Source organism: Leopardus geoffroyi, chromosome B1, assembly GCF_018350155.1.
Source record: "Leopardus geoffroyi isolate Oge1 chromosome B1, O.geoffroyi_Oge1_pat1.0, whole genome shotgun sequence".
Taxonomy (NCBI): Eukaryota; Metazoa; Chordata; class Mammalia; order Carnivora; family Felidae; genus Leopardus; species Leopardus geoffroyi.
Window position 1 is genome coordinate 53827388 of NC_059327.1, and position 27907 is coordinate 53855294.

A 27907-nucleotide genomic window follows, 5' to 3' on the forward strand; every position below is an offset into this window, starting at 1 on the left:
AAACAACTTCTCTGTTTTCCCTGTCAGCGCCCTGCCAGCCACTCAGCCACAGGCTGAGGGGAGGCTCTGACCCGGGCAGCGAGTCAGGAAGGCAAAGATCGCGAAGCCTGGCGCCCCGGAGCGCTCAGCGCCAGGTGACACAGCCGTGGGCTCCCCGGCGCGGGCTTGACAGTTTCATCCCCGCCCACTCGCAGGAGAGCGCCCCGCCGGGCTGCACGCGCGCGCGCAGGGGGCCATAAAAGCTGCGGCGGCGCGGAGACGCCGAGCTCGCCCACCGCCCGGAGCAGCGGCCGCGTCATGCATGTGAACGGCAAAGTGGCGCTGGTGACCGGCGCGGCGCAGGGCATCGGCAGGGCCTTTGCGGAGGCGCTCCTGCACAAGGGCGCCAAGGTAAGCGTTGGCGCCCGCCCCCCTCCCCCGGGAAACGTGTCTTCCCACCCGGAGACTCGCCCACCGGTCAGAGGGCTCCCGGCGAGCTCGGGGCGGGAGGGGGTGGGGGTTGCTGCGCCCCAGGTTGCCCACCTTTGCCACTTTCAAAAGCTGCTGAGGCTGACGGTCTGGAGCAGACCTCGAAGGCGGTGGGGAGAGACCCCGAATTTTAATTGCAGAGTTTGAGGTCCAAGAAGGGACAGCGTCCCGGTGTGTATTTACTGTTCGTCCGGCTGTTTGTTTCACAAGCTGCGCAGAACCTCGATTCCTCTGCTCTTTATAGGTAGCGCTGGTCGACTGGAACCTTGAAGCAGGTGTAAAGTGTAAAGCTGCCCTGGATGAGCAGTTTGAACCGCAGAAGACTCTGTTCATCCAGTGCGATGTGGCTGACCAGGAACAATTGAGAGGTAAGAGAGGGGAATCAGTCCCATCAGCACGGAACATGCCTTGAACAAGCAACAACCTGAAGGCAGCCCGGCCGGAGCGCCAGCTTGGGTGCAGGCATATGCAAGGCTACCTCCTGGAGAGCAGCTATTTAATAAGCTCCAAGGCTACCTCCTGGAGAGCAGCTATTTAATAAGCTCGGAAAGATAGCTTGGACTGTTATGTTCCCTGCCGACATCCCCATAGCTATGAAAACTAAGAGGGGGAAAACCAAGACTGTTTGAGAAATCTTTTATTTTATTTTTTTAATTTTGGCAGCACGTAAAGTAATCAAAATTCCTTTGTGTATTCAAAGACCGTGCTGCTACAGGGATTATTAAATGATTGAAATTGCAGATGGAACTTGGAAAGCTGAAGTAGGCTAAGGGACTGTGGCAAACAACTTCCAGAATGCTGGACGATGCAGAGTTCAATGACAACCAAATGTGGCAATGTTTCCTTTTAAACATACTAGAATGCAAGATCAAGGATCATCATCGCAGACGTGCTAGATGCAATCAACCAAATGTTCTCTCTGGGTTTTCCCCTATGAAATGGTACTTTAAAAATAATAATAGCTCTACTGCAGTGTTAGAATCACAGAAGAAAAGTTTCTATCAGACTTTCCTCAATGCTTTCCTGTTTCCGTCTACTCCCTTAAAATAGACCCATCTACTTGTGAGAGATCAAGGACAGTATTGGCACGGAGACTAAACAGAATTGGTCATATGGAAGTTTGGTAGATCTGCATGGAAAATATACATTTTTTTTCTGGAAAAAAAAAAACCCAGAAAAATAAAATATACATATTTCACAGAGTTTTATTGGAAGACTGAGTAAATGTGGGGCACATCTTTAATGAAAGGGCCAGAAATTTTCCATAAAAGTCATGCTAGTACTCCTGTTCTTAAAGCACACTGGATATGTGAATTTCTTTGAAAGTGTTGGGCTATTCTGTAGGAGAGTAAAGATGGAGTGGTACATTAGAAGCGGGTTTTCCCCTACTGTTAAAGGAAATTGTTTTATAGGAAATTATGTAATTAAATCTGAAAATGCTAAGACTCACAATATGGCTTACAAGCTTAAGTAGAAGAGATCTGTGAACACAGTGCTCGTGGAACATATTTTGCAAGAGGGTAACGTTTTGTTGATTGTGCATGATATTTTGGATCAAGGATAAAGTGCCAGATCCCAACATCCATGCTGATGAAATAGGAAACAAGTATAGATCATCTGAAAGCTATTTCTGCCTGAATTTATGTAGTTTCACATGTGACATTTAACCTTAATTGTTTTGCTTCCCAGTATTTAAAATTAGTATCTTGGCTGTAAACACATTCCTTAAGGATTGTGGAGGAAGAAATTCAGATACAGGAGTGACCAGGAGAAAGCATGTTGATCATGAGAAATCCACACATTGTCTGGACATCAGCATTTATTTGCATTTAAGGAAGACATGGCCTTGACTCTTCCAATTTCAGGATTTAATTCTGTCTACGAGTTTTGAAACTGTTTAGGTGGCGGCCGAGGGAGACTTCATTAAAATCGTAAAAATACAGAGGTGAAAACTGTCTTAGAGATGATCTAGACAGAATTCATTTTGCAAATGAAAAAAAATAGTGTGGAGAATTTAGGTAAATTACAGAGTGCCTCAGCTTATAAATGTCAGCAAGAGCTTAATCGTAAGAGCTTAACCGTAAGCCCCGTGAGCCCCAAATTCAGTGGTAGATCAGAAAGAGAATGATGTATTATATACTGATATGGGCAGAGTGTAAGGTATGCAGCAGAGACCAGGATGAGGGAAGAAAAATTAAAGAAGCAGTTAGACTTACATACTTAACAACCTAAATCCTATAAGATGAATGTGGGGTTTTGAATTTTTTTTCTAACGTTTATTTATTTTTGAGACAGAGAGAGACAGAGCATGAACGGGGGAGGGTCAGAGAGAGGGAGACAGAATCGGAAACAGGCTCCAGGCTCTGAGCTGTCAGCACAGAGCCCGACGCGGGGCTCAAACTCACGGACGGTGAGATCATGACCTGAGCCGAAATTGGCCGCCCAACAGACTGAGCCACCCAGGTGCCCCGAATGTGGGATTTTGAAGAGTAGAACATGCTTGGGATAGATGCAAAAATAGATAGATAGATAGATAGATAGATAAATAGATAGATAGATAGATATTCCTTAGATGTTTTCTGCTGGAGGACCTTTTCCAGAATCAATTTGACATTTTAAGCAGTTTAAAAATTCCATGAAAAAGTAAATGGCTTTTATTTTGTTGTTTTCTATTCCAGTATGGTAAAGTACTGTAAATAATGGCCTTCGTGATATTTTTGGCAATTAGCTTGCATAGTGATTTGCCCACTTGGGAACTGATGAGCCCGTGTCCCCCTCAGTATGTCTTGCGGTTGTTAGTGATTCTAGATTTCATTTCAATCAAAATAAAGTTTCTGTGACTTTACTTTTTTCAAGGAACTCGTATACTGACCTCAAGACCAGAGAAGACATTTCTGTCATGTGGAAGAACAACCCCAATTGTTATCTGTAGTCTCAAGTAATAGAATTAGAACCAATGGTAAAAGGCCCAAGGAAACAGTTTAAATCTATAGAAGTATGTCAAAAACTGCTTTGATGACAAAGCCAAGTGTGAACTGGCTAAGGAGGGTTTGCAAGGACTGGATATGTGGTTTGACAATGCCATGAATGACTTTCATGCCTTAGCATCTATGTGGGCTTTTACCCTGGTTGAACATAGCTTTTATACAAACTAGGAATACAAAGCAGCGATAATAGTGAGAAAGAGAAAAGAATGAATGGTACATATTTCAAGTTGCAGTACCCAAATCAACTGAATGAAGTATATACACTTTTACTTCCCGGGCTATTAAAACTCCCTGAAATGGCCATAATGGATCTGAATACACAAGAAGACTTATGTTTAATATTACACTTTATAAAGATAATACAGCTTATTGAGAAAGGATGTTTGTCATAGTCTAAGCCAGAGAGCTTCAATAATGTCATAAAGACAGACTGATACTGGCTGCCCGGATGGATTTGTAAGAGCTCTTAGTTTAGGATGCTCAGTTGTCTAAAATTTACTTCATTAAATTAAGAACTTCAGTGTACGTACAGGTCATCTACAGACCTTATTAAAGTTAAGATTCTGATTCAGTAGGTCTGTGGTGGTCACAGATTGTGCATTTATAACAAGTTCCCAGGTAATGCTGATTGATGTTCCTGGCTCACAAACCATACTTCGAGAAGCAAGGCATTAAGTCACTATCTAAGAGTATAATTTTCATTATAAGAGTGAATACATGAAAATTGATTTCAGGGCACAGGGTAGGACTGAAATGTATATATGGAAAACGAGAACATATCTATATAATGTCTTCTTTTTTGGGGGCGCCTGGGTGGCTCAGTCAGTTAAGCGTCCGACTTCAGCCAGGTCACGATCTCGCGGTCCGTGAGTTCGAGCCCCGCGTCAGGCTCTGGGCTGATGGCTCAGAGCCTGGAGCCTGTTTCCGATTCTGTGTCTCCCTCTCTCTCTGCCCCTCCCCCGTTCATGCTCTGTCTCTCTCTGTCTCAAAAATAAATAAATATTAAAAAAAAGTTTATAATGTCTTCTTTTTTTTTAATTAGATACTTTCAGAAAAGTTGTAGACCACTTTGGAAGATTGGACATTTTGGTCAATAACGCTGGAGTGAATAATGAGAAAAACTGGGAAAAAACTGTGCAAATTAATTTGGTAAGCTATCTTAGCCATGTTTTTACTGCCTGAACTTATTTTTAAAAAATGATGCTTTTGGGGCACCTGGGTGGCGCAGTCGGTTAAGCATCCGACTTCAGCCAGGTCACGATCTCGCGGTCCGTGAGTTCGAGCCCCGCGTCAGGCTCTGGGCTGATGGCTCAGAGCCTGGAGCCTGCTTCCGATTCTGTGTCTCCCTCTCTCTCTGCCCCTCCCCCATTCATGCTCTGTCTCTCTCTGTCCCAAAAATAAATAAACGTTGAAAAAAAAAAATGATGCTTTTAAAGGAAAAAAAGGTTCTTACATTCATGAAATCAATACAAAAACGTACAACGTAGAAAAAGGGAAGTTACAGAAAGCTAAGAAAAAAAGCATTTCCTTTTACAAATAGGAAGATATTTGAGACTTCTAATTATGCAGATAAATCTGTCTTAAAATCTTCAAAGGAAATATAAGAAAAAACCCCCCACATAGTTTGTTGGGTAACTTAGTAGTTGGCAAACTATGACCCACAGGCTCACCTAGCCTGTCACCTGTTTTTGTATGACCTGCAAGCTAAAAATGAGTCTTATATTTTTTAATGGTTGAAAAAATGTAAAAAGAAGAATATGAAGTACATAAATATACGAAATTCAGATATCAGTATCTATATAGTTTTATTTGAACACAGCTACAGTCATCCATCTGCATATTGTCTGTGGCTACTTTTTGCTACAACAGCAGACTTGAATAGTGTGACAATGACCTTGTGGTGCACATTGACTCAACTATTTACCATCTGGCCCATTACAGAAAAAAAATCTGTTAACCGTGGCTTAACTTACTTAAAAACTAAATCATTTTTTAAAATGTTTTATGTTTATTTATTTTTTAAAGAGAGAGAGAAAGTGCAAGCGGGGGAGGGGCCCAGAGAGAGGGAGACACAGAATTGGGAGCAGGCTCCAGGCCCTGAGCTGTCAGCACAGAGCTGACGCAGGGCTCGAACCCACAAACTGGGAGACCATGACCTGAGCCGAGGTTGGAGGCCCAACCGACTGAGCCACCAGGGTGCCCCTGAAAACTAAATCTTAATTTAATTCCGGAAATTTAACAGAAAATAAGGCTAAAGGGACTGTGAGACTTTGTAATTATTAAGATTTTTATCTTGAAAGTCGGTATGTGTGTACGTGTGCGTGTAATTTCTACAATGTTTGATGATTGTTTAGGTCTTGCTTAAATTACAAAAACGTCGAATAAAGAAATAAGATTTGTTTTATCCACTGTATTACAAGGTTGTTGGGTATCTCATTTTATAAACACACTTGACATAAGGTATTGGGATTTAGTAAAACTTAAACCTTAGCCAAACAAGTTGTCGGAGCTAAGCTGTAGGGGGGGTCATCCCGCCCTTGGTAAGGCCATTCGACTAGTTTTGCAAAGCAGGGATGTGTAAAGTACAGAGAGGCCACTAAGTGTGTTTAAACATACAAGGAGTGGCCCCCTCCTTCATGATACCCTCCCGGGAGATGATAAACACCTTAAAAACAGGAACTGAGTTATGTTTTTGCTTTCTCTCTTTCCTTCTTTCTTTCTCAGTAATCAACACAACATCTTGAAGATAGTGCTTAGTCAGTAAATGTTTGACTTGAATCTACATTCCCAGGAGTGATTGCTTAATAGTAGTAACTTGGTGGGAGTAATGAGAATTATACTACCTCACAAAAGAGAGGAATGCGTGAACACTCTGATAAGGATACAGAGTTGCTCCCCAAACTTGACAGATGCCTAAAGTCCTTTAACCAAGAGTGAAAGGTACTGTTTTAAGATACAAACAGGGAAACAGGGGTGCCTACGTGGCTCAGTCGGTTGAATGTCAGACTCATGACTTCAGCGTAGGTCATGATCTCATGGTCTCAGGATCGAGACCCTCCTCCCCAAGCTGGGTGTGGAGCCTACTTAAGATTCTCTCTCTCTCTCTCTCTCTCTCTCTCTCTCTCTGTCTCTCTCTCTCTGCCCCTCCCCCATACTCTTTCTCTCAATCTCTCTCTCTGCCCCTCCCCCATATACTTTCTCTCAATCTCTCTCTCTCTCTCTCTAAAAAAAGAAAACTAAAGTACAAACACTCTCCTAATTCTTTTTAAAATTTGTCACAGGTGTTCCTAGATATCATGAGATTTCAAAAGAACTTTAAAATGTTATTTGTCAAGTTTCCCCCATATCTTTCTGGGATATATGTGTATGTTTAGAGACCTGTCAACTTTTATGTTATATTTGTCTCTTGCTGACAATATACTGTGAGCTCTTATTTTTAAAGCCATATGTGAGCATATCTGCATTGTATATTTGTGAATTTAAGCCACTTTTATTTTTTACCCTTCTTCTGGAACTTATTTCTTACACTTTAGTTCATATTTTAAATTTACTAAGTTTTCTTTTTGTTTTTGATCTTTTTCCATTCCTTTCTTAAGTTCCACTGGATACCTCTGAATTTTTTTTTTTTTTTGCTGTTAAGAATATTTTATTAATCTTTGGTGGTTGCCCCTGACTTATTATGAACCATACTTCATTATATACTTTGGTTGCCAGATTAAAAAAAAATGAATGTACAACCATTTGAGAACTGCAGGAATACTTAAGAATACATTTTTATAAACTTGATGGCACTTTCCAAAACCACATAACGTGGCAAGAATTTCTTTGAACTGAGTTCTGCTAGTGAAAAAGCACAAATCCCACAGCCATTTTCTCCCTGAAGCATCACTACTGATATTTTTAATAATTTCATCAGTGCTGTCTACAGATATTTTATAGATAAAGTTCACTAGGGTATAAAATTCCATATTTGTTGTATTCATAACGGACAGCTACTGTGTCTCTTCTCTGAGAAATCAGCTGTCAGAAAGCAGTGTGCAATGATTAGAGCCAATATAAAGAACATGAAAATAGTGAAGAGATTATCTTAAATAATAGGATTCAAATTGTCTATCTTCATCTGACTGAGAGGGAATGTTTGCTTTAATGTAGCCTGGGTGAATAAACACTTGCTGCGTGCTAGAAAGTTCTTACATTATCTGCAAATAGAAAATTCTGGAAGACCAGGAGAATTTTATTTGGCTCCTTTGTCCACAACTCACTCTCCTGGATCCTTGCTCATTGAAATTATCTGGCGTTTATTTTTCTTTGGCCTCTGCTGACATAGGCCACTCCTTAGCTTAACTCCAGGAACTAATATTTGTTTAATTTTACATCGAGAGAGCAAGATACAACCTTTGTTACCTATATATAACTCGAAAACATGTTACTTCCCTTCCTACCTTCAACACCCATTTCAAGAGTAGATTAGAATCTGACCAATCATTATCCTTCCAACTTGATTATCTCTGTTAGTATAATGCAAATATTTGTGTTTGGTTTACATAACATATATATTTTTTTAGACTCAATGTAATTTGCCTCCTTTTACAAGATCCTGTGTGTGCTTTTGCATTTTTCTGTGCTCCTGTCCCTGTCAAGAGAAGAACCCCTTAGTTAAAGAACCTTACCACATATCGCTCCCTCTTCTGGAATCTTGTACAACATTATTATACCATTCTTAGAAAGAATTACAAATTTAAAATTTTTATTAGAATTATTTTTTATACCCATGCACTATATGCCAGTATACTCTGAGCTCTTTCAGGGCACAAAATTTGTGTTTTGTGTACCGAGTAGGTGTTCAGTGAATGCTTATTGGATAAATAAACTGTCATTCGATGATATTTTGCATACAGGAGTATTCATTTTTGTGTTTTAATACACTGTTGGGATTATTTCCTGGTATATCAGCATTGCCAGGCTGTATCATCTGTCCTTCCACTTTTCACTCCTTACCAGACTTACCCCTTCCTTATCCTTAACTCCACAGATCTCACCACTCTCCCCACACAAGAGGTACATTAAACCTCTTCCCAGTCTTTTGTTCCCACAAGGCTAGTCTGTGCCTCCTCCTTCGTCTGGAGCCAACTGTGCTATCTTTATTTCGAACTGCTCAGAGCTAAGAATGTTCAGGAAAGAACGAATCTTTTCATAACTATCAAAGGTTACTCTGGCAATTGGGTGGAGGTAGCCTTGACTTTGAGAACTGGTAAAGCCATTCTGTGATGTATTCCTTTTACTCTTTGACCCTTTAATATGCCTGACTAACTTCTTCCCGTTCAGGTGGGATTTCATAACCTAATTTGGACATGTGACTAATGTATATTGAATCCCTTAGTGTACTCAAATAAAAACTAAACAAAATAGATAGCTTATTGGGGCGCCTGGGTAGCGCAGTCGGTTAAGCATCCGACTTCAGCCAGGTCACGATCTCGCGGTCCGTGAGTTCGAGCCCCGCGTCGGGCTCTGGGCTGATGGCTCAGAGCCTGGAGCCTGTTTCTGATTCTGTGTCTCCCTCTCTCTTTGCCCCTCCCCCGTTCATGCTCTGTCTCTCTCTGTCCCAAAAATAAATAAACCTTGAAAAAAAAATTAAAAAAAAAATAGATAGCTTATTGCTATTGATTATTTTTGTCAGACGTACACGGGTTGACTAAAGATTTGCACTGGAAAGGTCAGTCAAGACTGGATTCAGTCAAAACTAGATTCCAGCCCTGAATTTAGAATGTGTGAGCTTTTATTTCATTTCTGTGGTCTTGGGTTTCACGGTTGTAAGAGGATGGGGATAATTTCCTTGCCACGAAGGATGGTTACACTTAAATAAACCAGAACTTGCACGAAGTATCCAGCACAGTGCCTGAACATAGTATTCACTCACTAAATTATATTTCCCTTCCAGATTGTAAAAACTTACATTGTTTTCATTGGCACAGTCTGATTTCTATATGAGGTTGATTTCTCTGCCCTTCTCTACCTCTAAGGAAAAGTTGAGGAGGTAGATAGAAATGTTGTCAAATGTACTCCCTTTTCTTGGTTCCCAAGGATGTTAATTACGAATTAAATTAGTAACTTCTTTCTGTTATTGCTACTCAATAATATCTAAAGGTCTAGTTGAGCTCTAATGGTTAGGCAAAACTTGCTCAATTTTAAGTAGTTCTACAAGGGGAAATATAATATTTACTGCATAAGTGAGTAAAAATGGGAAAAGACTGGACACAGAGAAACAAAAGATAAAAAAAGGATTTCAGGAAAAAAAACGGTCATCTATTTTAGTATTTCTTGAGAATTGGGCAGGTGAAAAGACAAGAAACCTGAAAGGCAATGTTTCATGATTTAGATGACAGAATTTTTTAAATTAGAGGTAGAATGTAGCACAAGAACCGTAAACTAAAAGGAACCCCAGATCGGAGGAAGAGAAGGGAAATGATAGATTAGGAAATTTCAGTAGCGAATACACAGGCACATGTGTATTATATGTACGTTATAGAAATATATAGGTGATACATAACATTGTATGTTGTATATGATACATTATGTATCTATAAACTAAGAAGACGTAATGTCTGATAAGAAGAGTTAAACAAGTAAGCTACTACCGTTTATCCATTTATCTTTGTTACAGGGGAAATTACGAGTGGTTTTAACTTATAGAGTGCTTTAATCTGTGGAAAAAAACTAATTTAAGATCTGGAATACAGTGCAATTATAATTTTGGTTTTACATATAAAAATTGCTCGTAACTAAAAGTATGGAGTAAGCATGTGTTAATTAGGTCATTTGGTCACTAATTGAATTTTTATTCATATTATGTGAAATTAGACACAGGATATACTTTCTTTCTTTCCTTTTTTTTTTTTTTTTTTTTTTGAGAGTCAAGTACAAAATGTGTTGAAGGTCAAGTACAAAATTGAAGGTACCTTGGGGCGCCTGGGTGGCTCAGTTGGTTAAGCGTCCAACTTCGGCTCAGGTCACGATATCACATTTTGTGGGTTTGAGCCCCCATCGGGCTCTGTGCTGACAGCTCAGAGCCTGGAACTCACTTCAGATTCTGAGTCTCCCTCTCTCTGCCCCTCCCCTGCTTGTGCTGTCTTTCTCTGTCTCTCAAAAATGAATAAACGTTAAAAAAAATTTTTTTTTTAAATTGTACCTTTATATAATGGACTGAAATCATACTATGGACTCCAGCTACTTTGTGTTTGTAGCTAGAGCATGTCTGTAGTTTTCATTTTCTTATTTTCCCCTAGATGCTTGGTATTATAATGACCAGATCTATGTGGTATATAAACATTGCCAAGGGACAAGAGAGATATTTAGAATTTAACAACAACAACAAAAAAAAAAACCATTTTATTCTGTGGTTTCCTAATATTTCATTTAATATATTGTCTGTATAAGGCAGAGATTGTTATAGGAAAAGAGGTAAAATATCCTATATGCCCCAGCCAGAGCATATCAGACCCTGTTTTGTAGATTTATTCTGAGAACACTTTCATTTGAAAAGTTACTCAGTTTTTAGGGGCGCCTGGGTGGCGCAGTCGGTTAAGCGTCCGACTTCAGCCAGGTCACGATCTCGCGGTCTGTGAGTTCGAGCCCCGCGTCAGGCTCTGGGCTGATGGCTCAGAGCCTGGAGCCTGTTTCCGATTCTGTGTCTCCCTCTCTCTCTGCCCCTCCCCCGTTCATGCTCTGTCTCTCTCTGTCCCAAAAATAAATAAACGTTGAAAAGTTACTCAGTTTTTAACCTGATACTTGATGGGAAAATAATCCTTTGTCCTCCACCACCAAAGACCTGGAAATAAATCTTCCTTCTTTAAAAAATTAAAGCTTAAATATTCCCAAACTGTCTAACTGGCTGCATCTTGTAGATGTTGAAAACACAAAAGCAGGGTGTCAGCAAAGCTGTAAATACCTGAGAATAAAAGCATAGCGCCAATATGCATAAATAGAAATTCTGTCCAGACATGCTAGAGACTTAGGCAGAAACTACCAGAATCTGACTGACTTCAGTAATTTCAGCCATATACATTTTTTCCTTCTTATATAAACCATCAATGTTTTGGGTTTTTTTTTTTCTTTTTAAAGGGAATCATGGGGAGATTTTTACTCATTCTCCCTAAGCCTACTTAATATCAAACTGACACGTGGCTTAAGTGAATAGAATCTTCAATTTACTTTTTTGTTCTAGGACTACTGTTAGGTAGAGAGGCAACATTGAAAGCTTGTTAAGAAAACTCTAAAAGGACTTTAAGGAAAAAAAAAAAGGGTAAACACCAATGTATGCCCTCAGTTTCAGGCTCATTACCTATTTCATCATTATCTTTACAGTCTCGTAAAGAATGAAAAAAGTAGGAATAAAGATGTCAAAAGAAAATATCCACCTTCTAAAAGTCTAAGTTGGAAAGGAGAGCAGTTCTGACATCTAAAAGGGAAAATAAGGTTTCAAATATAAGTTTTGTATCACAAGTTACTCTGGGTAGTGGTGAATTCTTAAATGTCAGACTCCTGCAACAGAAGAGTTGCCTACGCGTGGAGATAGGTAACAAATCAGAGTAAACTCTCAGAAAGACGGTGCGAGAGTGACGAGCGAACTTACGTGACAGACATGACAGAGGATCCTATGTCCAGCTAACGGAAAAGTTGGGTGCTGAAATTGGGTAAAAGAGTTATGTGATCTCACACCACACAGGCTTCAGGATTGCTTAATACTGCAACACAGTGTTATCAGAACCTAGTTTCTTTTCATCTCTCTGGTCTGTCTTCCTTCGTGGAGGTTTCATCTTCAAGACACTGGTCATATAATGATTTAACCCAGCCATCACACCTTTATGAAATGATGAAAAAGGAAAAATGGAATCATTTCTTTCTGGTTTTCTTAAAAGCAAAAATTTTTTCGGTGACCCCCTCTCCCACCACCCCATCACCTACCTGGACCCCCCACCCCCTTTTAGCTGACTGCTCTTCAGATCTAACCACCTAGAAGGAGGTCACCTACAGGCTCCTAAACCAGTCACTGGCATAGAGAATGGGCTTTCTGTGACTGAATTAATCAGTATCTACCCTAAACCTGGGGAGATCACCTTCCTCTGCATTACATGGGGGAAGAAGTGGATACAAAGGCAAAATAGGCTTTTCATTAGGAAAAAAAAAAAGATGAAAACTGGGTAGGAAATCAAGGGTTTCCACTATTATAGATTCCCAAATCCAAAAGAATTAAACACAGCAGCTGAATATAAAATACCTGTGTCTGAAAACCTTACGCTAAGAAGGGTAAATACATTTTGTGTCCAATAGTTAGAAAAGAAAAAGAATACTATACACAGTACGGTATACACGAAAGAATGCTGTAAACTGTGTACCGGAAGGTGCTGCGAATTGAGGTCAAGTGACAAAACACCACGGGGATACAACTTTATTCATAAAATATCAGGCGGGGCAGTAAGTGAAGATTTGCAGAGATGTGACGGGCTCCACAACAGTAGGCAAACAAAGGAGAATGCAGTCAACGACTAGCTTTTAAAAAAGGCAAGCAGTCACTTGAAAAAGCTTTCAGGGGTAGTATTTGCGGAAATCTCCCTGGGTATCTGCAATAGCAATAAAAACTTTGCTCTGTGACTGTGCAATGAAGTATAATGAATAGCTTTTCCCATTTATGCCTCTGGATTAGGTTTCTGTTATCAGTGGAACATATCTTGGCTTGGATTACATGAGTAAGCAAAATGGAGGTGAAGGCGGCATCATTATCAATATGTCATCTTTAGCAGGTAAGGACAGTTACTACATTAATAATAATTTCCTATTGGTAATTTGGACCACAAAAGTGAATCTTCAGAGGATATTCAGTATCAGTTCAGGTTTGGAATTGAAAATGTGCTTAATAGTTTTGTTGTTACTGGCTCTATGGGATTTTCTATTGCATAATGTCAGAAGTTTGAAGTAAATGTTTATTTCTTTTAATTAATTAATTAATTAATTAATTAGAGGGTGCAAGTGAGTGAGGAACAGAGAGATAAAGAGAGGGAAAGAAAATCCCACTAGAGGGAGGGAGGGGAGAGAGAGAGAGAGAGAAGCGGGACTCACCTGACTCGAGGCTCATGTTATACCCGACGTGGGACTCGAACTCACGAACTGTGAGATCATGATGTGAGCCAAAGTCAGATGCTTAACAACTGAGCCACCCAGGCGCCTTATGTCTATGATTTTAAACTGTGACTTTTCAAGTTCCCTTACTGTGGCACTAAGCAGTAAGGCACGTGAAAGCATCTTTGACAGAGTCAAAAGTGCTAAAACACCATTAAGGTATCTCTACTCCCCTGTGACTTTAGAAAGAGAATAGAACTTAAAAACACAGCACATACAGCTGTTGGGATCTGTTGTGGGGGAAGCCAGATTTTACTTGTAGTTTCTCAGGGTCTCTGGCTGGGCCTGAGAATTAAATTGACCTAAGATTTGCAGGAAAAAAGCTTGTGGATTTTTATATGTCCACGAGAACCCCTATGGGAAAACCGAGACCAAGGATAGCTAGGCCTAAGCGTTTATAAACAAGGTTGAAGGTTGAACAAAGAAAGGTAATTGTGGGAAAGTGACTAAAATATATGGGGGGCCTAAAGGAAGATAAGAGTTATTTTAACAAGCTCTGTACAGATTTCCGTTGGCCTCAACTCCCCATCTCTGGTGATAAGCATGTTTCTTTGCCACATGCTCTTGCCTAGGAAGGCCCTATTTTACATGGGAGTTGTAGCACCTGCTTTCAGGAGGAGGAGAGGTCAGAGTACCCTTCTTGTACCTGCTGTTTTTTCAAGTGCCCTTAGGTCAAAATAACCCTTATGCCAAAGTGCCCCATTTGGGGTGAACTGTTCCGCCACCCATCAATGCTAAACTGCTATAGTAAATAGACCCAAACATGTAATGGCTTAAATATAGTATAATCTTATTCCTCACTTATATATCAGCCCGGGGCAAGATCGTTGTTGCCAGGAACCTCTTCTATATGCAATCACTTGGAAAGTCAGGCTGGCAGAAACCCTTTGGCATGGAGCTTCCACAGTTAGGCTGGCAGCGGGGGGTGGGGGGGGGGGACTCCTTTCTCTGCAGCAGAAAAAAAGAGAACACCGAGGAGGCAAAGCTTCTTTTCTAAAACCCCAGCCCAGTAACGGCACACCTCACCTCTGTTCATGGCCCGGTACATGATTTGATCTCCTGGCTCACCTAACTCCAGGGGAGTCTGAGCATGTGGTCTAGCTATGTGCCTAAGAATGGATTTCAGTAGACTGCTAATCATCTTTGCCACAGCGTGCAATCCCAAGCTACGTTTTATTCAGAGCAGGAGGCTCTAATACCATCTGATACCATATTACTCAACAGTAGCTAGAATATTTGGCAGCAGCTTTTTGAGCCACTTAACCAGATGACTTTACTTTTAAAATTCTAGGGGGAAAAATCATCAATGGTTCTTGAGTAGTTCAAATGAAATGACGAAGTCTTAGAAGTCTGGCTGTTATTGAGAGCAAGTCTCAATTATTCGGGTCCAGGAGTAGTGAGACTGTCTTAAATTATCTGGTTGGTTTCAGTGAGTGTGGTAATTGTAGGGGTTCCCCATCTCTCCCCCTTCTGCCCCACCTGCCGGTTCCGGTTGTATTTCAGGAATCTGTCTTGGCGATGCCTATGATCACACCGGAGTCTGATTCTCTCCGTCTTTACCTTCTCCTTCCTCTGAGAATCATTGTCAGATGGCCCTTAAGCTGCGGCAACCGTGCCCCCAGTGGAGACCTAGAAACCTCCTTCCTTACAACTTCTCCAAAGCAGACTAGCATCTCATTTTCTGGGTTGCCAAAAGACAAAATGACATCCCTAAAGTTATTGTAGAACTGATGCTATAAATTTTTCAGGGTAACCGGGTTATTTTTCCTAATGCAACATCTTATAAACGATAACACTGCAATTCTGAGGATACAGTAAAAGGTGACAGCACAGACCACACTTACAAGAGATATTTGGCCTAAGGGAAGGCCACGTTTTAGATTCTGGGAGGCAGAAACCCTGGAGTCAAATTGTCAAGGCCACGTACGCACTATTTTAAAATGAAATTATAAGGAAAAAATACACAAATGACTTGAGAAGTAACAAGAAGTATTTAATATTTTATTAAAAACAGAAACTTAGAGGGGGGCACCTGGGGGGCTCAGTCGGTTGAGCGACTTCAGATCAGATCATGATCTCACAGTTTGTGGGTTCGAGCCCCGTGTCCATCTCCGTGCTGACCGCTTGCTCAGAGCCTGGAGCCTGCTTCAGATGCTGTGTCTCCTTCTCTCTCTGCCCCTCCCCCGCTCACGCTTTGTCTCAAAAATAAAATAATGTAAAATAAATAATAAATAAATAAAATGTAAATAAATGTGAAATTCTCAAAAATAAATGTAAAAAAAATTTTTTTTTAGTTAAAAAAGAATCGAAACTTAGGGGCCCCGGGATGGCTCAGTCAGTTAAGTGCCTGACTTCGGCTCAGGTCATGATCTCACAGTTCATGAGTTCAAGCCCCATGTAGGGCTCTGTGCTGACAGCCTGGAGCCTGCTTTGGATTCTGTGTCTCCCTCTCTCTGTGCTCCCTCCCCCACTTGCATGCGTGCTCTCTCTCTCTGTCTCTCTCTCTCTCTCTCTCTCAAAAATAAATAAACATTAAAAAAATTTTTTTAAATAAAAAATAGAAATGTAAAAAAAAAAAAAAAAGTGGGCTTTTTTTTCACCACCCGGGGTGGTGATCAAGAGATAATTCCATGGATTGTGTCTTAAAGCCAACAGGCTAGAAAAGCTTGTTGAGCCACAAGCACTGTACAGGGAGCCCCTCGCCCTTCTGCCACTAGAGGTACTTATGTCATTCCCAGGAAGCCTGCAAGGCTCCAGGGCTGGATCAATTTAGGACTCTGTGGGAGACATTCTATACCATAAGGGGAGGCTTGCTTGCATCAAAGTAAGTATGAATAGCAAAATGCAATGTAGCACTGTCTTTTATCCAATAAAGACATTTAAATGTGTTAACACTTCACACTCATTGAGCACTTGCTGTGTATGTGATACTGTTTTAAACACTGCGTGAGCATTACCTCATTGAATACAACAGACGTGAAGTAGATTCCGTAATCCCCATTTAGTAGATGAGGAAATCAAGGTAGGAGAATTTAAGGATCTTGCACAAGTGTATATGGCAAGGAAGCAGGGAAGCTGGAATTCACATGCAAGCAACCTGCTACAAGACCTCTTCTTTTTTAACCACTAGATTATCTATCTCTTCTCTCTGGGAGTTTGTTAATTTGTCTCTCCATCCACCGCCATTTTGGCCTCACTGTGAAGTAAAAGAAACAGAATTCCTATAACTTGATTAAGCCAGGGAAACTTCTTGAGGCCTGGGCACTGCTCTAATCTAAAGACGACAAGACTAAACCCCAGTGATATCTTAAGCTTTTGCCCATTTGACACACATAGTAAAGCCCTGAAAACATTTGAGGAGCTTACCAAAGTCGCAAGTCAAAACACGTCACTGAGAAGAACAATTTAAGGATTATAATTAGACGTCCACTTGGCTCTCTTGTCTAAGAGCTTGCTCTATCACACTATCCACCCCAGGGTATTCTTTCTCTCCTTCCCTATTTCAGGGTCAACATTTGGAACCGTGTGTGGGTCTTTCTCTAATTATGCAGATAAGACAGTGATTAGATACCAAAATCAGTGATAAGATCATTTGGGTTTTAAATTGCCTTTCTGGCACCCTTATAATTTAAAGAATATCCTAACCTTCCTAACTGCATCTCTGCCTAATATTCCTCCCAGCCAACAGGGTAACTCTATTTATAATGGTTAAGTAGTTTATCTTTGTCCATTCTGTATGACTTGGTCCCTCCATCCTTGTGAAGAAAGGTTCATAATGCCTGACCACCATACCTGTTGCCTTTCTACTATTTGTCGCTGGCCAGTCTGGACAGGCCCTGCCACCTCTCCTCCCACCCGGGCTTTGTCATTAAGGTACTTTCATCTGACAAACAGTATTAAGATGTACTATCTTGTATTTTGTCCACTCACCAAGCGCTTCTATTCTTCCCATAATGAGTTCGATAAACATTCAGGATTTTGTAACGGTAGAAAAACAGAACCTCTCAAGTGTCACACTTGCCTCAGAAATGTGATAAAAAATTGTCTACCCTTGAAGTCACAGCATGATGGGAGAGGCCAGATGACCAAAAGAGTCTTTGAGGAGTTACCAGAGTCAAAGTAATTTTTTTTTTTCCAGTTTTATTGAGGTATAGTACACAAAATGTAGAAAAAAGCATTTCTAACGCTTGCTTCCTCTGTGTTTTCCAAAAGTGCTTTCCAAGCTTTCTCTCCTCACAGGTTTTTCCTCTTTTCCCCCTTACTGCTCACTGTATGAAGGGAATAGCTTTGGGTCCTGTTGAACTCAACCAGTCTTTCCTCACGGTCTCTTACATAGATTCGGTGGAGTCCTTCACTGTCAGTAAAACCTTAAGTTGAAACACTGGTTTGGGCAGAGAAGTTAATGAGTAATGACCACTGACGCAGCCCAAGTATCAAATGCAATTAATTAGTTTAACAAACAGGAGTAAAGCGGAGAGTGATCCCTCAGCGTACTGAGGGAAGGGTGTGCTCCATCTGGAAGCTCCAGAAGCTGTTCTGATCACTGTTAACCACATAGACTCTTCCGTAGGAGTTTTTGTCTATAAACGTAATATATAGAGCTGAGCTCATTTTGCCACATTCATCATTAACTATTAAAAAAATTTTTTTGAGAAGAACAGGGTGACGTCTGGTGTCATGCAGGTAATTAACCAGCTGTGCTCTGAGCCTAGGACATCCTGTAAGAGTCAAGTTTGCTTCTTACATAGTTAGTTGCTTCAACCAGAGGGAAGGACAAAGCAGTTGTCAGAGGAAAAGCAGTTCCCTTGCTAATCCTGCTTCCACCCGCCTGCAGACTCAGCTGCTGAGGTCTTTCACTGGGGGCATTCTCTGTGCCTCTGACAGTCACTCAGTAGCATTTTGTGAGAGATCCTATTAGGGTCTTTTTTTTTTTTTTTTTTTTTTTTTTTTTTTTTTTTTGCGAAGATTGAAAACAATAAATAAGAAGACTTATTTTCTGAAAACATTTAGAGTCTCAAGGAAATACGTGAGCATGTCTTAAATACCAGCCCACTAGCATACTTATTTGAGGCATATGTTTCATCTAAAGGAGTGTAATTAGCTTGCCATTTGTGTTAAGGTGGATGTGCCAAAGTTACCACTTTAAGTAACAAATTCAACTTAATCGTACATACCTTGGGCATGTACAGAAAGGCAAATAGGGATGTGAAAGTAACGAGGCAAAATTTCTGCCTGAAGAGCCGCATATCGGTATCTCTAATCAACATGGCAGAAGTAAATAGAATGGCATAGACTTTTTAAGCAGAAACATGATATCGAATTGCAAGGCGCTGGGATTCCCATGGCCTGAAGAGTGGTAGTTGGACTGGAATGTCGCAACAGACCAGAAATATTGGGTGACTTAGACTACTGACCACCTTCTTTCATCTCCAAGCCAACAGTAAAAAGAATCAGGTGGTACCACCCTCTGCAGTATTCTTTTTTTTTTTTTTTGAATAAGTGTTTATTTATTTTGAGAGACAGCCATATATAGAATGAGCAGGGGAGGGGCAGAGAGAGAGAGGCAGAGAGAGAGAATCCCAGGAAGGCTCCCTGCTGCCAGTGCAGAGCTTGACGCAGGCTTGAACTCACAAACCAGATCATGACCAGAGCTGAAACCAGGAATCGGACACTTAGCCAATGGGGCCATCCAGGCACCCCAGAACTAATAAAGGTGATTCTTAACAAACAAAATTACCTTTCCGGAAAGATTTTCATTACAGAAGGTGCAGTAGTTTTATGAATGCTTACACCACTTTTGATGTCCCGTCACACTTGCAAATGTGACTTGTTAATGGCGCACATGATACTGATGGAAAAAAGCAGCATCAGATAAGGTGTTCTGTTATGTGGAAACTTGCATATAATGAGGAGGTGCACCAACTACTTGGGTCAGCTGTCTCCACCAACATAGATAAACAGATTCTCATCACTTCTTCCTTCTCCCTCCTCTTAGAAGAGCGATGGTTGAAAACAGAAAGATGGGTAGATGTTTTCTTTTTTGATCGTAAAGAAAACATGAGAGGTTCAGATTCCTGCTTTTTGGCTGAGCTGCTGAGCTGCAGTTTCGCATGCGAGGATTGGTGTCCTTGGATTCTCAGTTTGTTTTCCTAAGTGGAATTTCTTCAGCACTTCTGTGTAATCTATTTGACATGGCTTCTGTCCCTTTGAAAGGAAGTACGTTTGGTGATTCAGTACAATTGCCTTGTCTGAGCAGATTTGCAGTTTTTTACCTTCTATGAGATGTAAAGGTTACAGCTATCTGTCGTAAATATGGGCAGAAAGAATATTAAAGATAGAAGAACTGATGTGGAAATGGAAAATGTATTTTTCTAAGTGACTTCCTTCTATGTTCTGTAATTGCATATGTAATTTTCAGGTATTTAAAATTTTTTTTGTAATTATCTCATCCAGTCATTCGCTATTTGGTGTTATTATCCTGAGTGTTTATAGAAACATATAGAAAAATACATTTATTTTGTGGGTAGAATTTCTCCTTCCATTGATTTTTTTTTTTAACTTTTTTAATGTTTGTTTATTTTTGAGAGAGAGAGAGGGAGACACAGAATCTGAGGCAGGCTCCAGGCTCTGAGCTGTCAGCACAGAGCCGGATACAGGGCTGAAACTTACGAACTGTGAGATCATGACCTGAGCCAAAGTCTGACGCTTAACCGACTAAGCCACCCAGGCGTCCCTATTGAATCTTTTTCCCAAATGAATCTATACTTAGGGTGGACATAAACCTGTAAGTAATTAGACCTATTATGTTTTGGAGAGACTCATTTTGCAATTCTGTAAGTCAACTTGCATCATGCTGGGTCTAGACTAAGGATTAAAAAAACTATTCTTTTTAAATAAGGTTTATTCTGAGAGAGAGAGAGAGAAAGAGAGAGAGAGCGAGAGAGGGAGGGGCAAAGAGAGAGGGAGAGAGAGAATCCCAAGAAGGTTCCACACTGCCAGTGCAGAGCCCAGTGTAGGGTTCGAACTCATGAACTGTGAGATCATGACTTGAGCCGAAATCACAAGTTGGACGTTTAACCGACTGAGCCACCTAGGTGCCCCAGTATAAGGTAACCATTTTTAAGCACAAATAATAGCTTTCTCTCTCACAACATTAAACAAAACATCATTTCTTTAGAGACTGCTATCTCGTTGTCATAATCCTTTGTTTTGTTGTTGTTCTTAAATCCTTTAACATGAATACCCTGTGCATATCGGTATTAATTTGCAAGATGTTAAAAACCCACATTAATTCCAGCCGCTGGCCAGCTAGTTACATACTGGCAATATTTCCTTGAAGTTGGATGACTGGCAGTGATCTGGCCTTTCAGCATTGGAGGGACTCATTTCAATAGAGTATATTTTAAATATGCTTCCCTGTGCCTTGTACTTGAAACAGACTAAACACATAGATCTCAAACGAATGTACCTCTGTAAATCCTCTTGAATTAGGATTAGCAGCAGCCCACGGTTCACCAGGGTTCAGAAACCCAACCAAGTTAGGACATGGTACCAGATTTGTGGCATTGTAGTTCAAAAATATACATTTTCAGAAAAAGATATAATGTGGAAAAATATGTCTGTAAAATGAGATTTGGGGATACAGATCTCCAACCCACCCTTCCTGTTCGAAACATAAGAAGTAACAGTTAAGATCTATATATGCTGGGAAGATTAAAAAAAAAAAAAGTCTCCAAATTAACTGTGGCTTGCCTAAGTAACTGAAAAATAGAATTCTCTTAACTTGTAATACCCCCAAACTGGAAACAATCCAGGTATCTATCAACAGGTGAAAGTATATGCAATTGATGGGTATATTCTTATAGTGGAATAGTGTTCAGAAAAAAAAAGAAAAGAAAAGAAATTAGCTATTGGTACACACTATGACGTAGGTAAAGCTCATGATTATCCTGGGTGAAAGAAGTCAGACTGAAAGAGTTTACAATATGTGATTACGTTTATATAAACTTCTAGAAAAGGAGGACTGTAGTGACACAAAGCAGATCAGTGGTTGCCTAGAGCAGGGAAAGGGGGGCAGGAAGCAGAAGGAAGGGGTGACAAAGGCACAAGAGGAGACTTTTAATTGATGGATGTGTTCATTATCTTGATTGTGGTCATGGTTTCATGGGTGTTTACATATGTTGGAACTTATTGAACTGTGCACTTTATGTAGTTTATTGTGTGTCATTTATGCCTTCATAAAGTTATAAAAAAAAAAAGGACACAATTTCTGAGTGTCTGCTATTGATTTATACAGCCTTTGATCTGATATCAAAAAGCGAAAGCAAAGCACAAGTCAACATTTTGCAGGATCGCAGTGAAAATGTCATTATAATGGTACAAGATTCATAAAACCAAGTGCCGCTTTAAAAATGGAAGCAAATTTTTCCCATTCTGGTTGCATTTACAGTTGTGCCTTTAAAGAGAAGTATATGTTTTGTGCTTGCCTGTTTAAATGGAACCCACCTAACAGTACTTGATTTATTTCACTTCTGTGATACTTTGAACCAGCTTGGGTTCAGAAGTTCAGTACCTTCACAGAAGTAACAAAAGTCCATTTCAAGTTCATCTTTGACAACATTTATTAACAGCGCCCTTGTGCTTTTTGTTTCTGTGGCTGTGTCAGCTTTTCTCTGACTACGGCTCCTTCTGCATTTCCTACAGTCCGTGGACACGGTCCTACCACCCACTGCCTTTATCTCTTAGACCTTTAAGGAGGGGCAAAGCCACGACTAACTCACAAGAGCAAGACGCAGCAATGCCTGGCTGCACCTGCTTATTCCCTTTACCCCAAAGTCCTGATACACGGTGATACACAGTCCTGTGTACACGGTGGAGGCATCGTGAATTCTTGGTGGCTGACCTTAATGAACTTAATTAACTGACACATTTTACTAAACCTAAAAACAAAAAACAAGAAGAGAACCACATGTTATAATACTTTGAGGTCACTGGGTGGACGCACTCCGTGTGATCTACCATCCTCAGGGATTTAAAGTGCTCTTGAGCAAACATACTTCATAAATTGAGACCTGGCAGGCACCCAGGGAGTGGTTAAGGTCTGCGTTTAGTGCTGAACTTTGGCACAACACGCTCGACTGATTGGTGGTGCTCTGGGACTAGTTAGCTGGGTGGAGATGAACATGTCTCAGCAGAATAATTTAGTATTATTAGCATGACATCTGATATTAATAACATTATAATAATCAGGGATCGCTGTCCCTTGACTCAGAGAAGTCACAATGTTAAAAATGTTAAAAGGAGTTAATGGAAGAAGTTTGTTAAAAACTGAAATATACAAATGGCGCTAGTTGAAAGTTTCACTATTGATTAGAAAATTGACAATTCTGAGAAATAAACTTGGTAGTAGTAGAACTAGAAATAGAATTTGATTGTGCAGGAAAAGGTTTTTCCTGTTGTTTTGTTTCTTTTGGGGGGTTGTGCCAAGAGGTAGGGGGACAAAAGATGCTGTGCGTGCTACAATACTATTTCTGCAGGCCATGAATTTAATCATGCATTCAAATAGTTACTACTCTGCATATGTGGAAAATTAAGCCAATTCTAAAATTGCTTGAATTCTATTAGAGTGCGTAATTATGAAATGAAATAAAATGGAATCATACATTTTTAGTTGTGGCTTGCTTTCTTTTTCTCTTTCTTTCTCTTTCTTTCTTTCTTTCTTTCTTTCTTTCTTTCTTTCTTTCTTTCTTTCTTTCTTTCTTTCTTTCTTTCTGGTTTTCTTTTCCTAAGTCATGGGCAAGAAGATCTAGGCATCTACTACAGATATAAATCAAATGAAGTTACTTTGAATTTTCTTAAACACTTACAGGCATCATTCAGTACAAGTGGTGATGGGGAAATACATACTAATTTATAGCAAGGACAGCTAATCAACATATCTCGCTTAAGAAATTTAAAATTCCTCAGCCATTTGCAAGTCTTACAAATATAGAATATATACTTTTTAAGATCCAGCCTTAAAAACTGAAAATTGATGGTAACTTACTGGAATTTAAAGATGATTCCGTTTGTGATTTGTTTGTTTATTTACTTATTCTTGAGAGACAGAAAGAGAGAGAGAGAGAGAGAGAGAGAGAGAGAGGGAATGTGAGCAGGGGAGGGGCAGAAAGAGAGGGAGGTACACAATCCGAAGCAGGCTCCAGGCTCTAAGCTGTCAGCACAGAGCCTGGCGTGGGGCTCAAACTCAAACCATGAGATCATGACCTGAGCTAAAGTCTGACGCTTAACTGACTGAGCCACCCAGGCGCTCCTGTTTGTGTTTTAGGTAACACCGACTTCTCTTGACAGAAGGTCAGGGAGACAGAAGGGCTTACATATCACTCTTGACTTCATTCCTAGGCTGTCACTTATATACCATAAATTCTGGACAGTGTAATAGAGATCGTGGAAGGAAAGTTGTCCAATAATGATTTTAGTGTATTTTGTAGAATAAGCTTAAAATAGAACAGACACAAATTATCCATTTGCATAGCAACTATTTCTTGGTTTTTGTCTGCTTATTTTTTAGTTAAGTTGTTGAAATTTTTTGTTTGTTTCAGGACTCATGCCTGTTGCACAACAGCCTGTTTATTGTGCTTCAAAGCATGGCATAATTGGATTCACACGCTCAGCAGCGGTGAGGATGTAACAACTACAATGTCTCCTTTTCTCTTTCTGTACCTGCATGAAACATGAGTTCTAGAAAGTAGAGGGGAATAAAATCAGAATTCAATACATCTGGATTAAAAATAGAAAAATAAACTATCCTTTAATCTTTATTATAAAAAAGAAAATGGTTCTCAAGTCACATCAAGGGGCAAATGAAGACTAGATCCTTTTAAAATGAAGTCGGTCCTAAACACAGATGTGGTATTGAAAAATCTCCTAAGGGCAAAAAATGGGAAGATACTCTTTATTTTTAAAATTGGCTCCAAATTTAAAAATTATTAACTTTAGCCCTCCTTGAGTAGAATATGCAATGTGCCCCAGATATTACTTATCACTGGAAATATGACAAAAAGGAGAGCACGGGGGGGGGGGTGGCAGGGGGAATAGGCATTTACCAGAGAGAATAGTCAAGGGATGTCTCCATGGGGGCCTAGGGTAAGAGGTGCACAGAGCTTAGAAGAATATTTTAGGCCTAACTGACCACATGCATTGATGGCATGAAGTGAGAATGCTTGCCTTTTTATAATAACTGAAAAAAGGCCATTTGAATGGAACCTGAGGAGGAAGGGGAGAGTCGGAAGTAGGAGCCAGATGAAAAGCAGCTTGTGCGCCACAGTAATGAGCTTAGATTTACTCTAAATGCAGCTACCAGGGGGTCTTTTATGCAGAGGAGGGACAAGATCAGGTTTCCATTTTCTGAAGACCATTCTGGCTACTGTTTAGAGAATGTATTAGGACAAGTATAGAAGAGAATAGGACAGTTGGGAAAGTCTCTGCACTGGGCAGAGGAGGGGAGACAAAGAGAGGAGGCAGACAGATAGAGAAGAGATCGCGAGAGAGGAAATAGATGCATGAACAGTAGATGTGCAATCAAAAGGGAAGACAAGCAGCTCTCCTCCTCTTAATTCAAATTGATTGGAAATTTTTATTTACTTTGCAAAGCCTTACTCTATAATTCAACTTTCAGTGAACGCATAAAGCTATTACAAAACAAAGCAAATCTGAAATACCAGAAACTCCCTCTTTACAATGACAAGAATGGACAAGAATGGACACCTGTACAGTCAGTTCACTCGCAAACACTGAATTAGAGAATACTGAACTGTTGCTCCTAGGAGAAATACAGGGTTACATTCTTTCGAGCCTCTGGTCACAGCATTTTTGATCAACCATCCACAGCCTAGTTTAAATATATTTGTATTTAAACACATCTTATTTAATGTGTATTGTGTTCAATATGTATTATAGTAACATGACCAACAGCATTTATGCCTCCTGCCTGCATCAGGCTTATCTAACACATGTAGTTTCTCTATAAGGCACATCACAGCCTTCCCACACTTAGGAACACCAAACGGCACTTCACCACTAGGCTTGGGAGTCATGTTAAAGAGCCAAGTCACCAACAAAAGGCACAAAAGTGAGAAAAACATGGACTGAATATATCACAAAAGGACCTTTGTTTATAAGAGCTGAAAAAGAACAAAGTGCATCTTTTTTGATCTTAGCTGAAACATTTGTGTATAGCAACTCAAATTTCCCACTGCTCTGTGCCTGTCCATAAATGACCCCAAAAGCTCTATGACTTGATTTTGGAGGTTACAAGAAAGCAAATGGAATGGAAAAATAATCGACTGCATTTCGTTCTACAGATACTTTAAATAAAATCAGTAGGTGCAAAATTAAGCCAAAGAATGCTAGTCTGAAAATACTTAAATTACTTTCCAGATAGTACATATTATCAAGAGTATCTTTAGAATCCATCAAAGTCGCAAACTTTCCACTAACAGTATTTTTTAAGGAAATGTTCTCTGTTCTACAACCCTGATCTTTGAAAGCAAACCTGAGATATTAATTCTGAGCATTAGCTTTTTACATTTGGGTTCCTGCAGAATTCAGTAGATAAGATCAGCTTAAATAATCAAGTATTTTCAGGAGTTTCCCAGTGAAACTAATTTTTGAAGGATTAATTAACTGAGGCTCTCAGGAATTCATTCAGCATTTTAGGTATGTATTCTTTTGCTTTCTGCTACCAGTCAGCCTTATCACTGTCATTGTCCTGTAGCTAGAAGGATATCTGACTAGCATTTTTCACTTCAGACTCTTTGAAATGGTTTTAATTATCAGTGTGCCCCATGGTATACATTTACAAAGCTTGAAACCTGCAACCTTCTACTTCTCATCAACAGATGGCAGCTAATCTCATGAACAGCGGTGTTAGACTGAATGCCATTTGCCCAGGCTTTGTTAATACACCCATCCTCGAATCCATTGAAAAAGAAGAAAACATGGGACAATATATAGAATATAAAGATCACATCAAGGATATGATGAAATTCTATGGAATTTTGGAGTAAGTACTTATTTTCCTTTGTACTGTGGTTAAAGTACTATCTAGTCTTAAGTGATAAAGAGGGGAAAAATAACCTTTTAAATTTGAGAAGCTAACGCCAGCTTTGACATGTTGGTTCAGCAAACTCTCAAAAGAGAATTTTTTTTTTTCTGGGCTCCTGAACAGAATACGTTTACACATTATGAATTTTGAGATACAGTCAGTGCATCATAATTGCCTTCAGCCATGATGAGATTTTTTTTTTTTTTAATGTGAGGCTTTTGGAAGTAATGATACCTTTATTTGACTAAATACCAAGAAATATTCACATTTGCCTCCTGTGACATCTCACATGGCCCCTTAACTCCAACCATTTTCATAAGAATCAACACACGTGGTTGGTGAATAGTGTCTGTGTTTGAGCAGTTGGGTTTCACAGCGTGGAGTCATAACTATCAGGTTGAAGGAATCTCCCCCCCCCCCCCCCGTATCAAATCCTGGTTCTATCTCTGACCAGAAACGTTATCTCTCAACCTCTGGGTACCTCAATTTTCTCACCTATAAAATCGAGACAACACGAAAACAAACGGGGGACTTTTGAAAGGCCATGAATACATGGAAGGTACTTAAAATAGCACCAGATAAATAAGAGATGTTCAAGAAGCGTTATCTCTAATTCTTCGTGATTCGATTTTAAGACCCTTTTCATCTGATTAAGTCTAAGATCTGTAAGCTCGAGGGGAGAAAATAATCATTGTCTCAATGTAAACAATAAGCCCCTAAGTTCTTCCTGTCAAAATGACAGGGTAAGCAAGGAAATGCATGACTAAGGTTGTCATATAATTTAGTTCATATCAAATTGAATAAAATAATGGAGGTAGCAATAGCTTCATGACGTGCATTTCCCTAATACTTGTTAAAGCTAGTAGATTCTCCAAAAACAATTCAAAATGTAGTGATAGTTATGCCTCATACTGAAATTTAAAAAAAACAATGTTTCCTTTCTTTTTAGCCCATCCGTGATTGCGAATGGATTAATAACGCTCATTGAAGATGATGCTTTAAATGGAGCTATTATGAAGATCACAACTTCTAAGGGAATCCATTTTCAAGACTATGAAACAACTCCATTTCATGCAAAAACTCAGTGAACATCTTCTATATCAGCCATAGCTGAAAATAAGAGTTAATGACTTCTGTTAGAACATATCTTGATTTGAATATAGCTTTTTAAAGGAAA

The 27907-nt window shown here is 39.8% G+C and overlaps 1 protein-coding gene across 3 annotated transcripts; it reads left to right on the plus strand.

The window, feature by feature from the left end:
* HPGD (15-hydroxyprostaglandin dehydrogenase) lies at positions 1 to 27907 on the plus strand. Of its 3 annotated transcripts, XM_045462623.1 has the most exons (7): positions 3 to 390; positions 713 to 836; positions 4498 to 4604; positions 13156 to 13252; positions 24227 to 24303; positions 26525 to 26688; positions 27680 to 27907. In XM_045462623.1, exons 1-7 carry the CDS (start codon positions 298 to 300, stop codon positions 27816 to 27818), a joined length of 801 nt encoding a protein of 266 aa, XP_045318579.1. In that variant the 5' UTR covers positions 3 to 297; the 3' UTR covers positions 27819 to 27907. The 3 variants fall into 3 exon arrangements, with proteins under 3 accessions (XP_045318588.1, XP_045318594.1, XP_045318579.1); XM_045462632.1 differs by lacking the exons at positions 24227 to 24303; positions 26525 to 26688; positions 27680 to 27907 and adding an exon at positions 15132 to 15581 and having other exon boundaries at positions 1 to 390; XM_045462638.1 differs by lacking the exons at positions 24227 to 24303; positions 26525 to 26688; positions 27680 to 27907 and adding an exon at positions 16367 to 16540 and having other exon boundaries at positions 2 to 390.

What these genes read in the sequence shown, in the direction of transcription:
- HPGD (XM_045462623.1), top strand. Translation starts at nt 298, where the DNA reads ATGCATGTGAACGGCAAAGTGGCGCTGGTGACCGGCGCGGCGCAGGGC. An exon ending in AAACTGTGCAAATTAATTTG is followed by an intron (nt 4,605 to 13,155) that starts GTAAGCTATCTT and finishes CCTCTGGATTAG; the next exon opens with GTTTCTGTTATCAGTGGAAC. An exon ending in GATTCACACGCTCAGCAGCG is followed by an intron (nt 24,304 to 26,524) that starts GTGAGGATGTAA and finishes TCTCATCAACAG; the next exon opens with ATGGCAGCTAATCTCATGAA.